Source organism: Leptonychotes weddellii, chromosome 3 (genome assembly GCF_054177405.1).
Source record: "Leptonychotes weddellii isolate Sample4059 chromosome 3, ASM5417740v2, whole genome shotgun sequence".
Classification (NCBI taxonomy): Eukaryota; Metazoa; Chordata; class Mammalia; order Carnivora; family Phocidae; genus Leptonychotes; species Leptonychotes weddellii.
In genome coordinates, this window is record NC_138371.1 from 21273523 (window position 1) to 21285751 (window position 12229).

The window sequence follows — 12229 nt, forward strand, 5'->3', positions numbered from 1 at the left end:
TTTCTGGGAACAATGAATCAGAAGCAAACCCTTTTGAAACAAAAGTGCAAATATGCTTGATGACCCAGAATTTAAAGATCTTGTCTATATCTCTTTGTCACCATTAATTGATACTCAATTCTTTATGGGGTGGTTATCTTTTAATTCACTCTCAGTTGTTCTCTCATGTCTTTGACTTGTTCAGAGGCGCTTGAGGAAGAAGGTGGATGGATACCTGCTGTTAAAGTATTAGACGTCAAATAGGTCATGTTTCACACAGATCGGCACTGGATTTGGTAGAGTTCTATGTTGATACCACATTTGAGTAAACTTCTAAGAACATCGTGGACATTTGGATTTTCTTCCAAGTGGTTCAATATTGGACAGTAGTTACCCAAAGGGTTGGAGTTAACTGCAGCAACAATTCTGTATGACTGATAAATATATCATGGTGGTTATTACTATGGGTTTTTAGAATTTAAGACATGCCTTTGAGTCCAGCTCTGACATTATGCTATCCTGAAAAAATAATGTATCCACACTTCAATTTTTTCATGTGGAAAATGGGGTTAATATTATCTCTTAAAGATGACTATAGGGGTTAAATGAGAATGCATGTAACATGCTTATAATGATGCTTGGCATAAAGTAAATGCCTATAATGGTAATGAAGGTAACTAGCTAGTCCCACTGATACCACTACATTGAAATCAGTTGCATCATCAATCTCAAGTGCTGTAGATTCTGCGTAAGGATTTCTCAAAAATGATATATTTCAAAAACATAGTCTTCCAATGAGGCAGTTTCTGGAATATAGTTTATAGGACTTTTGATGTTATCCTTAGTCTATTAAGCGGGACTTTCCCAGGTGTCTAGTACCTCACCATGACGTCAAGTTTTAAATACCTTTTTGAAGCCTGAACATAGATGTTAGGGGGAGGGATACTGATAGTGTTATTCTCATCTTCATATATCATGTCTTGAGACAGTTCAGAATGCCACACTAACCTCTATATTAAGCTAACCTTTCTCTAAACCACAAGTCATGAAAATTGGGGGAGGTGACATTTGACTTTACTACCTGTAAATGACCTTTCTTTGATTAATTTCCCTCCTCCAAACCACAGCCATTGTTATCAGGCAGGAAATGGCTCCCCATTTCTATCCGTGTGTGGCTTTGAATTCCCTAAATTGTCACCATCTGGCCATAAAAAGGGGGAAGGTTGAATCCCAGAACTCTTTCCTTCACTTTCTGTTGGTAATGTGTTCTTCTATTTTCTTCAGTCTATATAGGATTGTTTAAACATGTGATTAGACTCGGCTGTACTGCGAAAGAATTTTGGTTTACAAAGAGTTGAGACTTCTCACAAAAACTGGACATGTAATTCCATGAGCTCTCCACAGGATTAAAAAACAAAACAAAACGGGATCACACTCCTATTGGCACTGGTTTAACTACCAAGTCTTTCCCTTGAGATGCAACCTGTCATCTGCTTTAGACTATGGACATCTCTAGCAGAATCTGAGTGTTGGTATTATAGATCTTTAGACTAATATGCCCTAGTTTCACTTACCAATTCCAAAGTCAAATGATCATTTTTTGTTTTCCTTATCCCCAGAGGGTATTTATTATTTTGTATCTAAATTAATGCTCAGTAGACAATGTGTTCTCCTTATTATTATCCTTTTCATTTGTAAGTTGTGTCTTCAGAAAGTTGAATAGTCTTTTTCTTCTCTTGTGCTAACACTTTGTTGGAGAGTTCAATAACCTAATTATATTTTTTATGTTCATAAATTTTAGGGTGTTTTAGAAGAATGTTCTCCTCAATGCCTTTTAGAGTTGTTTTTGAGCAACAGCTATCTACACTTGGCCCAGCTCAAAGTTCCTTCACTTTTGCATTAATAGAATTCATTTCCTCAAATGCTGAACACATCTGCTTTTTAAAGCAACTATGATATATTCTGATGGCATCTTCAAAAATGTGTACTTTCATTTTTATTCAGAAACTTCTCCAGTTCTTACCCCCTTGGTCTAAGTTTAACTCCCACAATTTATAATTCTCATTTGGGATAGAGATAGCTTATCTTCTGCTCTACATCAAAATGTACTCTCTAGAAGAGATCTGATATTATTCTATCAAAGTGTGAATTTAAGTCACAATGTTACCTTTCTAGGGACATGGGTATTTGCACAAGAGCCTTATCTAATTGCAAAGTGACACTCTTTTAAGAATTGTTAAAAGAAACTACTGTTCAGGGTGGATGGAATGAGAAGTCCCTAACCATGTGGGACTTACATGCCACCCAAACAGACCCCAGATTATCAACGTACTCAGGGACTATGCCTTACTTATGAACTGGATTTGGTATCTTAGAATGTTTTCTTTGAAATTATGGTTATATATCTGGCTTGCTTGCTTTTTCATAGTGCCAATCTAGGTCGACAGGAGAATATGAGACCATTGTTCCATATCCCGCTTAAAAGAGAACACCACTTCAAAGAGAACACCACCTGACAAAAATAAAACAAGCAGTTTTAAAACATTGTGCCTGTGTGCTTGTTAATTTTAACTTTTTCAGGGATCCAAGCTACTTTAGGGAACCTACTTTGGGTGATTATGTTCTATACCTGCACAACAAAGCTGTCTAAATAAAAATAATTACTATATAATTAATTTCCAAAAATTTCTCCTTTAATATTAGGAAAGTATTGCAATGTTTAGAATTGTCCCCTCTTGCCCTCTGCTAAAAACAAAAGTTAAAATCATGGAATGAATTCCTTGAACAAATTTTTGTTAAATTCACTTTTATTAAAATTTCTTTAAAGGGTACTAGGGCTTTTAAATCTAACACACATAACATAAGCCATCCAAAGAAAACAAAATACTTCATAATGTACCTTTTAGCTACACTGCCTTTTAAAAATGTTCTTTTGCTAATTGCATTTAGTGACTACAGAAACAAATCTGTTGCATTCTTTGTTAGTCAACTTAGTTTATGAATGATCAGGCATTAACACGAAATAATTTATGAAACAGTGGTCACATAAATGCATTTTATTCGAAATTATATTTGATGTACAATTTTAACCACTCTTCCTCTTTATAAGTCATATTATTTAGCAAGGTATTCACATTCTTCACGTGGACATAGCCAGAGAGTTGACCTGTTAATGATGTTTGTTAACATTACTTACGAGCCAAGACTTGACCAAAATCTTTATGGAATTAGAATATATCTTTGTTATCCTACCCTTTTTGTCCCTTAAAAACAGTTTAACACACGAAGCTACGTGAGTATGTGATTAGCTATTCATCCATTTAGTAAAAGTTTATTGAGTACCGACATGCCAAACACTGTGCTAGTTCTGAGAAAACAATTGTTAGCAGGACAGACATAAGACAAAGATGACATTCTAGTGGGGGAGACAGATTTTCTTTTAGAACTCAACCAATAAAAAAAATTTACAAATCGTATATTGAAAGAAATGTGCAAAGAGCTAAGATAAGTGTTGGTGCTGGGTTGGCACAGTTTCCGGTAGGATGGGACAGAAAGGATGAAAAAGAAGCAGCTGTTTGAAAAATGGTGGGTGTGGGTATGTTTTCTCCCCACCTCCTCACTAACTTCCCAAAGTGAATATTTATATGGTACTGCACTTCCCTAGTGATCCATTTTTATCCATAGTATAACCATATATGTACTTTTAAAATGTGTGTCGCGTAGTTACAGCAAAGGATGGAAATAAATATACCCTCTAACCACTATAAAAATACTGTAGAGAAAAACTGTGAACTCAGTGAATTACTACAGTTTATACAAAGGTTCCTTTCTACAAGAAAAATTGTGAGTCTCAGAGCCGGGATGATTCAACTGCAGAGGATGAAATAGAACCCCTGGTTTTAGTATATAAACATAACCTTGACTTCTTTGGGGTGAGTTGGACATACCATGATCTGCAAATGAGAAAGAAACATAAGATGTTAAAAACAAGAAAAATTTCCCAAAATGGTCTAATTCTCACAAGTGGTTATACGATCTTTGCCATTCTAAAATTTGGGAGCCATTGCCCTCTGCCTAAATCCCCCATTTTTGGCCACCAAATGTAGTGTCTGAATGCTTAGCCACTAGAGGGAGAGAGTGTGCCTCTGGTGATTCTGGAGCCAATGAAAGTAACTCATGAAAAGGATAGGCTTTCAAGGGAGCTAAATTAAGCTTCAACCAGCTATGGGTAAGGACTATTCCAACTCTGGTAGCTTTGGGAAATTTGAGGATGGTTCCTTAAGACTTCACAATGGATCCTCTTCTACTAATAATTAGACTGCTTAAACTATCCAGATATTTCATCTTAATTTTGAATATGTTTTAAATTCATCTTTTCCAAGGACCTCCATAACTTTTCAGATACTTAAACACAGGCTTAAATTTTAGGAAGGACTTGTGGCAATTCAGGGAAGTTATGTTTCTCTTTATATATTGGGAATTTATACATAATGAACAACATTCCAATTTTCTAAGATAATTTAGGATTAAAATCTTTGCTATCTACTGGGATGATTAGAATGACTTGTGGAGTTCTAATTTCAGTCTTTTCCAAATATGACTTCAGGAAAATTAATTTTATTTAGATAATAGGCTTAAAAAAACACACAAAAATCTGCCTAATATATAACTCACAGGGGAGTAAAAAAAAATATATATATATAACTCACAGTAACTGCAATTTTTCTTAAAATTGTCATAAAGTTGTTGTTGCTGACCTAAGCCCAAATGATTTGTTCTCCAATGAAAACTGATTAATCTTGTTTGCATTATGGCACCAACTTTCATTTTCCATAATTTAAAAACGAGCCTATTTGCACAATTGTTTAAAAAATACAATGCATGAAATAAACTCTTAAGAAGTAATTCATTATACAACTTAAATATAGTTACTATACAAGTCTCATGGTATCCATTATTCAGTTTATTAATGGGAATGAATTCCTTCCCCACCCCAAAATCTAATGAAAAGACATGGTCCAAAATTTTATAGACCTACAGACTAGTGTTTAAGATATAGTTGATGACTTTATTTTCAGTGTAGCATTTCTCTTTCCACAGCAGGAAAACACACACACACACACAAAACCAACCCAAAACTCAGCAACTATTTTTGGGATTCTTGAAAGGAGTAGGAGTACTATGCTTCCTCCTAACTCCTTCAGCATTGATTTTCTTCACAATCTGTGATATGGTTTCTCAAAAATGCTGTTTGGCAGTCCTGATAATTTCATGTGTTTTCAAACTTAAGCCACCCAGACTACACAGTTCAGTATTTTCAGCTCCTTTCATTTTCCCTTTCCCTTTAATTATAGAAGCCTCTATTCCCTCTTTTTGCAAATGTGGTTAAGTTAGATGCTAAATGATACTATTTTTTGGAGAAATATGCATTTGTTTTTTTCATGACGATCCACAGACGTTCTTCCCAAATAAAAAAGCTGTGCTGTACCTGATGATATTGACGGCAACACTTCCCTCGTACCAACTTTTTGGACCCTCACCCGTTCCTTTGACTTTGGTGAATGCGGCACAAGCCCTGGGGAGCAAAAGCAAGTAAACACTCTAATTTTAAACTTGCACGGTAAAGCACTTTCAAAATAGTTGAGCTTCATCTCAGACCTGAATTTCCTTCTCAATTCATTCCCTCAATTCATCGTGATTCGTGTCCCGGTCTCCCCGGTGCCGTTTTCTGAAATTGTACCGCATAGTTAATTGCGAAGCCCGAGTGGGTGGGTCCACGCGCACACCCCGGCTCCGGCCAGGACGCCGATGCCTGAGCTCCGCGGCGGGCGCTGAATCGTCGTCCCGCTCCCTTCGCCCGGCCTCGTCACAAATCCCAGTTTGAAAGAAAACTTCAAGCGGCCGAAATGAACCTCCCCTCACCGCTCCAATCCTTCCTTCCCAGCCGGCAGAAAACGTGAGATTTACTACGACTTGGGGGGGAGCGGTTTGGGGTCGCCGTGGCACTCTCGGAAGCAGGTTACCTGGTCCCCCCTTTGGGGGCGGGGTCCGCTGTCTGCGGGGCCGCAGGGCCGGGGGCGACGCGGCCGGGCGCGCGGGTGGGCGCGAGGGAGTGCGCGCGTCGCGGAGCCGCGGGGCAGCACTTGTCCTGTAATCGATTGCCGAGCGCGCCGAGCGGCCCAGAGCGCAGACACGCGCACACGCGCCCTCGCCAACCCGCGCGCACACGCGCGCACACACACACACACACACGCACAGGCATCCAGGCCCCGCACACACGCACACACACACACGCGCGCGCACGCACGTCCGCTTGCCCGCGCCCCGGGCCCCGCCGCCCGCCGCCGCCGCCAGCCCGCCCTCCGCCTGCGGGCGTCTGCGCGAGCCCGGCCGGCGGGGGAGATGTGCTCGGGCTCCGGCGGATCGGTTTCTCGGGGTTTGACCAGCTGTCCCGGGCTAACCCTGCTCCTCGCTGAAGATGGAGGAAGTAAAAACAGGATTACCCTTAGCTACAGATCCACTGCCTTAGTTTCCACCACCAACTGCAGTGCACAAACACACGTTAGGCACAGGAAAGAAAGAAAGAGAGAGGATACACTAACAGTAAACACAAACAAAAGGGTGATGGGATTATTTTACTGCATGCACTGCTGAGGTAAATCTCCGCTTGGCTTTTGCGTGGTGAAGAACAGCTCTTGTTTTATTTGTCTTCTGATTCATAGATTATATATAAATATGTGTATCTGATTTGCAAAGGGGGGAGTGTTTTCAAAGTTAAGTGTAATTATATAGCAGCTCGTTTTGCACTGTGATGTGATCAAATGACTTGTTGCTGTTAACCAGTAATAATAATAATATAGATATTTTTCTCTGGGCGGGATGGATTGTGGTTATGATTAGGATAATGATTTCTGTAAAGGACGCTCAGGGAATCGGGTTGAAGATGATGTCCTCTGCCTTAATTTATCGTCCCCTCCTTGTAACGTGTTTCGGGATGTTAATCGATTAATCAGTTCTCATCTCTGTAGCTGTCATGGATTTTGACTTGTTTTGCTTTGTTTTAGCTTGAATTCCAAGAAAGATTGGGTAGCTTGGAATAAATTGTAGCTGTCCTGGTAGAAGGTAATATCCAGATCCTGTTGGAATTTTTTAAAAAAGCAAAAAGCCTGGTATGACACATGTAAAAAGGTAGCAGTTAAATCACTTTGACAGGTTCTAGTATGGGCAAAAGAGATGGAATTAAGATTTAATTTTTTCCTTTCTTCTTTCTTTTTTTTTCTTTTCCTTTCTCTCTCTCTCTCTTTTTTTTTTTTTTTTTTGCCAAGGGCGAAAAACAGTCCTGTGAAGTTGGCCTAGGTTCCTCGCTGGTTTCTGCCTGACTGTCCCTCCCCTCTTACCCCGCCCCCCCCCCACCTTTTCTTTCAGTTTTCTTGTCTTAGCTTTTGGTCGATTCTTAAGGAACCGGTGGATCAAGTTTTTTCTCTTCTTGTTAATCGCATTGCTGTAGCACTGACTGACCTCTCTCTCTCTCCCTCTTTTTTTTTCCTCTTTCCTGAAAGTACGTGGTGCCATTCCTGAGTGACTTTTCCTACTAGACCATCCCAAAGGGACGAGGGGGAGGGGTGGAAGGAGGAGGAGGAGGAGGAGGAGGAGGAGGAGAGGGGGGTGTTCCTTCTCTCTCATTTCTTGGTTTTGTTTATCAGCCGATCTGTTTGCAGGATTTGGGCTCGGAATGACCCACCTGTAAAGTGGTTTTCCTTCCTCCTCGCCTTGAACTCTGCAGGGGGCTTGGCTTGGAGGGGGCAAGGGAGGGAAAGAGAGAAGGGGGAAACACAAAAAACTTCTTTCTTTCTCTCTCCGTTTATCTTCAGCCCGACATTGTCACCTCCTCTTTGAGGGGTTAGAAGAAGCTGAGATCTCCCGACAGAGCTGGAAATGGTGATGAATCTTTTTTAATCAAAGGACAATTTCTTTTGTATGTACATTTCGTTTCTCTTTCTCCTTTTCTTTTTCTTTCCTTCTCTGAGGGTTAATAACCATTTCATTGATGGGGCAGACTTCTTTCGCTTCTCCCTGACGTTTCTTTCTTTTTAATATGTGTGTGTTAAATGTGTACATTTTTAAAGAGATAAACTCATTTGTAAAATATCCGAAGAAACTGCTCCCCTTTTAAACTTTACGGATGCCTTTCTTGAAAGCCTTATGTAATCATAATTTGAAAGAATTTGATAACAGTACAGCAGGTTGAAATTTAAGTGCTATGTAGTGACTGAGTTGGGAATTTGATCTGATTATTCCATAAAGAAAGAAAGAAAAGTTTTTTTGGGGGGGGGTGGGGAGGGTGGTGGTGAAGAAGGGGAGGGGAGGGAGAAGGGAAGTGGTTTTGGAGTCAAGAAGTGAAGCTGCCTGTTTTCCAGTAAGTAATGGAGAAATTCCAGGAGCCAGGGCTAAATATACTTGGCGATCAATACAGAAATGGCTCATTGTGAATAATTTAGCTGCTGGTGCAGTGAGAGTTTTGAAACTAAAGGCAAAAAGGACCAGGGCCAAAGGAAAAAAAAAAAAGTAAAAATCTCCTCAGGACATGTCAATTCTTTAAACTTTTTCCTTCAAAGAATATAGTCAGCTTATCGATCTTTTCATTATATGAAATCAAAGCTAGGGGGTGTCATCTCATACAATTTACTTTTGTTTCTGAGAATTAAGTTCTTGTTTTGTGTCATTGGTACATGAAAATAATTCCCCAAACTTTAAAAAAGTGATCCCCTTCCTAGGAGCAAAAAGTTTATGAAATTTTCAAAATCAGAATGTATTAAGTTGGCTTGGCATTTGTATCCAACCTTGGTCTGGCAGGAAATTAAGGTTACATTGAACAGGTGCTTACACAGAACTTAGTGTAGGCTAAAATGTCAATACAAGTCTGGGAGTAGGGTGACTGCTGCAGAGACCTTCGAGACACACTTGGGCACTAAATTTTTGTTTTGTTTTGTTTTCTTATGTTTGTTTGTCCTCCCCCCCCCCCCCGCCCCATTAGAACATGATGAACCAACTTGCAACAATTGTGAATAGAGCTATCTGTATACCAGGGAAGTCCTCAAACTGCAGTGTGATTGTGGGAAGTAGTGAATGGTAAAATACTTAAATCCCAGTGAAAGCTGGCACATTTGAGGTGTACCCTCCCTATTTTTTTCTTGAAGTAAATTCTGATTAAGAGAGTTATTCCTTTCTCGCTATAGCCCATCTCACAGCACACTTATCTTTCCTATCCTATCTCCAGCAGGAATCAGATCATTTGCCGAAAGAGTTCAGTGACTTGCAAATGAGCACATACAGTACACTCTAGTATGTTTCTTGGGCCCAGGTTGCAGGAGCAGCAACATGGGCTAACCGCTTGGAGCTTCAAATAAGTTAAGCATTTAATGGAAGATACTGAAAGGAATCATTGTGTTAAGGGTATCATCTTTTGTATTGCAGCACTGCACTTTGACTATGGAAACAGAGGCTATTGATGGCTATATGACGTGTAAGTATTCATTTCCATTAATTTGTTATTGGTAATAAAATTACGTTTGTGTTACCTGTATTGTATTTTCTGAATTATGTTCTCATCAAGAATTCTATACTCTAATTTTGTTTGTTCACAATTTCACCTTTAAATGAGTTTGAGAAAATACTAGCACAGAAGCAAAACGAAGGAAATATAGGAATATACCTACTCTATTAATGATAGTATGTTCGTCAGTAGTAAGTGGCTTAGCAGATCAACACTTTTGCACTGGAGTTTTTTCGTTTACTTCACTCTAAGTTTAGAATAAGTCAGGTTACATATATGTCTACCGATACGGCATGTACTAAATATTTACTACTCTGTAACCTAATTTTTCTGACACATAATGTGAAAGCTCCTTAAGTTGACCTTTTTTTTAGCCAACTTTCCTTTTAAACATCCAACTCTCTGATAGTCAGCATTTTGGAAAATGCTCATTATAAATACTCTATGCTTGATGGTTAAATTAGATGTTAAAAGAAAACTTATTTTTTCAACAGAAAAACACTTTAGAAATAACTATTCCAATTGCCCTTATTTTACAGTTAAGATTATTGTGATAATCAAATTTTGTAATTTTTTTTTTGTGGGCTGGTCGTGGCTTATCATTTCATTCATTTGCTATATATTTCTAAATCATAGTTCCTTATAGTTTCTTTTAAGGTAAAAAATGTATTACATTAAAATTTCAAGGCTATGCATGCCTCTGCACATATGAAGCAAAGTTGGTAATTAGATTTTATGTGACAATGAACAGAGACCAAAAGATTTTATTTTGTGAAAGCAGGTGACAATGAGCTTTCACCTGAAAGGGAGCACTCCAGTATGGCAATTGACCTCACCTCAAGCACACCCAATGGACAGCACGCCTCACCAGGTCACATGACAAGCAGTAAGTCTTCATTTTATGACTTTTTTTTTCCTATTTCTCTAGCGACACACTTGAATTTGTTAGGTCTTTGGGGTCCTCTCACATTGTGGTGTAGCTGCTGCTATAGATTTTGCTAAAGAAAGAACAACACAGATTTATCCCCGTTCATTCTAGTATCATAAAACATGAGCCTGCTTACTAGTCTGACCTATCCCAAGGTGGCATTTGGGAGCTGGTGCTTACCTGTATCAGGTAAGAAATGTTAGACTTTGCTGGTTATTGTTTTGACTTGCCAGGTTTATGACTAGATTTGTTGCTGTTAGATAAAAGAATATGGAAACAAGTCACTTCCAAAGGACTCGTCACAGGAAAAAAAATGAAATAATTTTATATTGCCTTGGTACAAAACTAATCCATCAGTGGTAGAATTGCAGTGTTACTTTTTTTTTTTTTTTTAACTATGTGCAAGTTTCTCCTCCAAAGTGTTGCAAGTGAAGTGTAATTGAAAATTTATGGACCCGATTTAAATCCATTTCTCTAACAAAGTGAAAGCGTTTTGTTTTAGACTGTCCAGAGAAGAACTGTGGAAATTAGGAAGGATGTTTTGAACTTGCAGGAATAGACAGGTTTTGGCTACTATTTTTGATAGTCATTCATTGATGTAGTAAACATTGTTTCTATGTAATAAAAGAGCAACTTACATGCTGTCCGTGACAGAAGACCAAGTACTTCATTAAGAATATGGTTTGTTTTCTCTTAATTATAATGTTTAGTTATTAAGTGCAAATGCTGTGTTACTCTTCCTCAACGTAATTTGAAATCTTGTGTTTCCCTTATACTTTTGTATGTGTTATATTCTTGCGTAGAAAGGACATCTGACTTATATGGAAATATAACTTAATTTAAATGTCTTCTCTTTGGGTGATATGTGAAGGAAAGGCAATTTCTTTCCTTTTTTTAAACAAAGATTTAATAAGTAAAGGAAACTGAATCAGCTTCTAAACTATGAACATATTCTCAAGTTAATTCTGATTATCCAGAGAGAACAAATCTTCTTTCCAGTTCCCTCTTATAGTTCTCAAAACTTGAGCTTATTATAAAGCTACTAGCTTTGTAAATAGTAAAGACTTCTGAAGTACGAGCAAAAGTATATAAAGTATTATTGAATACATTTTGTAGTTCATTAACTTTAAGTGATTCTAGCTTTGACTTGAAATTTTGATTGAACTATATGAATTTTCTTATGTAAAAGTTTTCTTTTTATTAATGGGAAGTATTTCCCAGGAGATTTCATTCTGGAAGCAGTCGTTGAAATTCCTTTATCACATAGAAAGAAAAATTAATAGTGAGTGACTGAATGTATATTAAATTATAGTGTTAATCTTTTATGATGGATCTTGTAACATTAATTTATTTTTTGGCTAGTTGGCTGTAATTTGACAAAAGTTATACTACTTCTGCAGTGTAGGCAGTATAATTTTTATATTTTAACATTTAATGTTACTAGTTCCTTGATAGAATAGATTTTTATTTCTCTGATAATTTTTGTTTCATTTCCTAAAGGGTAAAGATAGATTGATAGGAAAATTTCTCTTAGCTTAATATTTAGTTATCGGCTTTGGAAACTTCAGAAACTTTGAATAATCATAGACTTTTAGCTATCATTCCCTAGCCATCACTAGGATATCAGCAGGAAAATGCTTGTTAGTTGGCTCCTTTACTTGTGAATTTGATTCTGGTTTGCAAGTAGTCTTCAAAAAAGCAGTTCACCCATTTATTTTAAGTAAACATCGCAGAGTGTGGGCATGATCAATTTGAACAAATATGAGCTG

The 12229-nt window shown here is 38.0% G+C and overlaps 2 protein-coding genes across 11 annotated transcripts in view; one reads left to right on the forward strand and one right to left on the reverse strand.

The window, feature by feature from the left end:
* Nucleotides 1-3020: 3020 nt before the first annotated feature.
* LOC115944803 (uncharacterized) lies at nt 3021-6264 on the reverse strand. 3 transcript variants are annotated; one of them, XR_014143400.1, is made up of 4 exons: nt 6003-6264; nt 5638-5707; nt 5468-5554; nt 3021-3932 (listed from the first exon to the last, which is right to left on the reverse strand). XR_014143400.1 is itself a non-coding variant. In XM_081813691.1 (4 exons), the coding sequence occupies exons 1-4, from the start codon at nt 6239-6241 to the stop codon at nt 3784-3786; spliced, it is 615 nt and encodes a 204-aa protein (XP_081669817.1). In that variant the 5' UTR covers nt 6242-6264; the 3' UTR covers nt 3021-3783. The 3 variants fall into 3 exon arrangements, 1 of the variants encoding a protein (XP_081669817.1); XM_081813691.1 differs by lacking the exon at nt 5638-5707 and adding an exon at nt 4689-4828; XR_004079308.2 differs by lacking the exon at nt 6003-6264 and having other exon boundaries at nt 5638-5750.
* The window catches only part of IKZF2 (IKAROS family zinc finger 2), a 154447-nt gene continuing 148015 nt past the window's right edge, over nt 5798-12229 (forward strand). For 2 of the 8 annotated variants that reach the window (XM_081813682.1, XM_081813689.1), the window contains exons 1-3: nt 7617-7917; nt 9454-9502; nt 10314-10418. In XM_081813682.1, coding sequence (XP_081669808.1) covers nt 7915-7917; nt 9454-9502; nt 10314-10418 — 157 coding nt within the window. In that variant the 5' untranslated portion in view covers nt 7617-7914. Of the gene's footprint in view, nt 5936-6437; nt 6635-7387; nt 7538-7616; nt 7955-9453; nt 9503-10313; nt 10419-12229 lie in introns of those variants that run through there. The other 6 variants (XM_081813685.1, XM_081813683.1, XM_081813686.1 and 3 more) reach the window with 6 other exon arrangements.

What these genes read in the sequence shown, in the direction of transcription:
- LOC115944803 (XM_081813691.1), bottom strand. Translation starts at nt 6,241, where the DNA reads ATGCCTGTGCGTGTGTGTGTGTGTGTGTGCGCGCGTGTGCGCGCGGGT. An exon ending in GCCCCCAAAGGGGGGACCAG is followed by an intron (nt 5,555 to 6,002) that starts GTAACCTGCTTC and finishes TTTGCTCCCCAG; the next exon opens with GGCTTGTGCCGCATTCACCA. An exon ending in TAAGAAAAATTGCAGTTACT is followed by an intron (nt 3,933 to 4,688) that starts GTGAGTTATATA and finishes TCTCATTTGCAG; the next exon opens with ATCATGGTATGTCCAACTCA.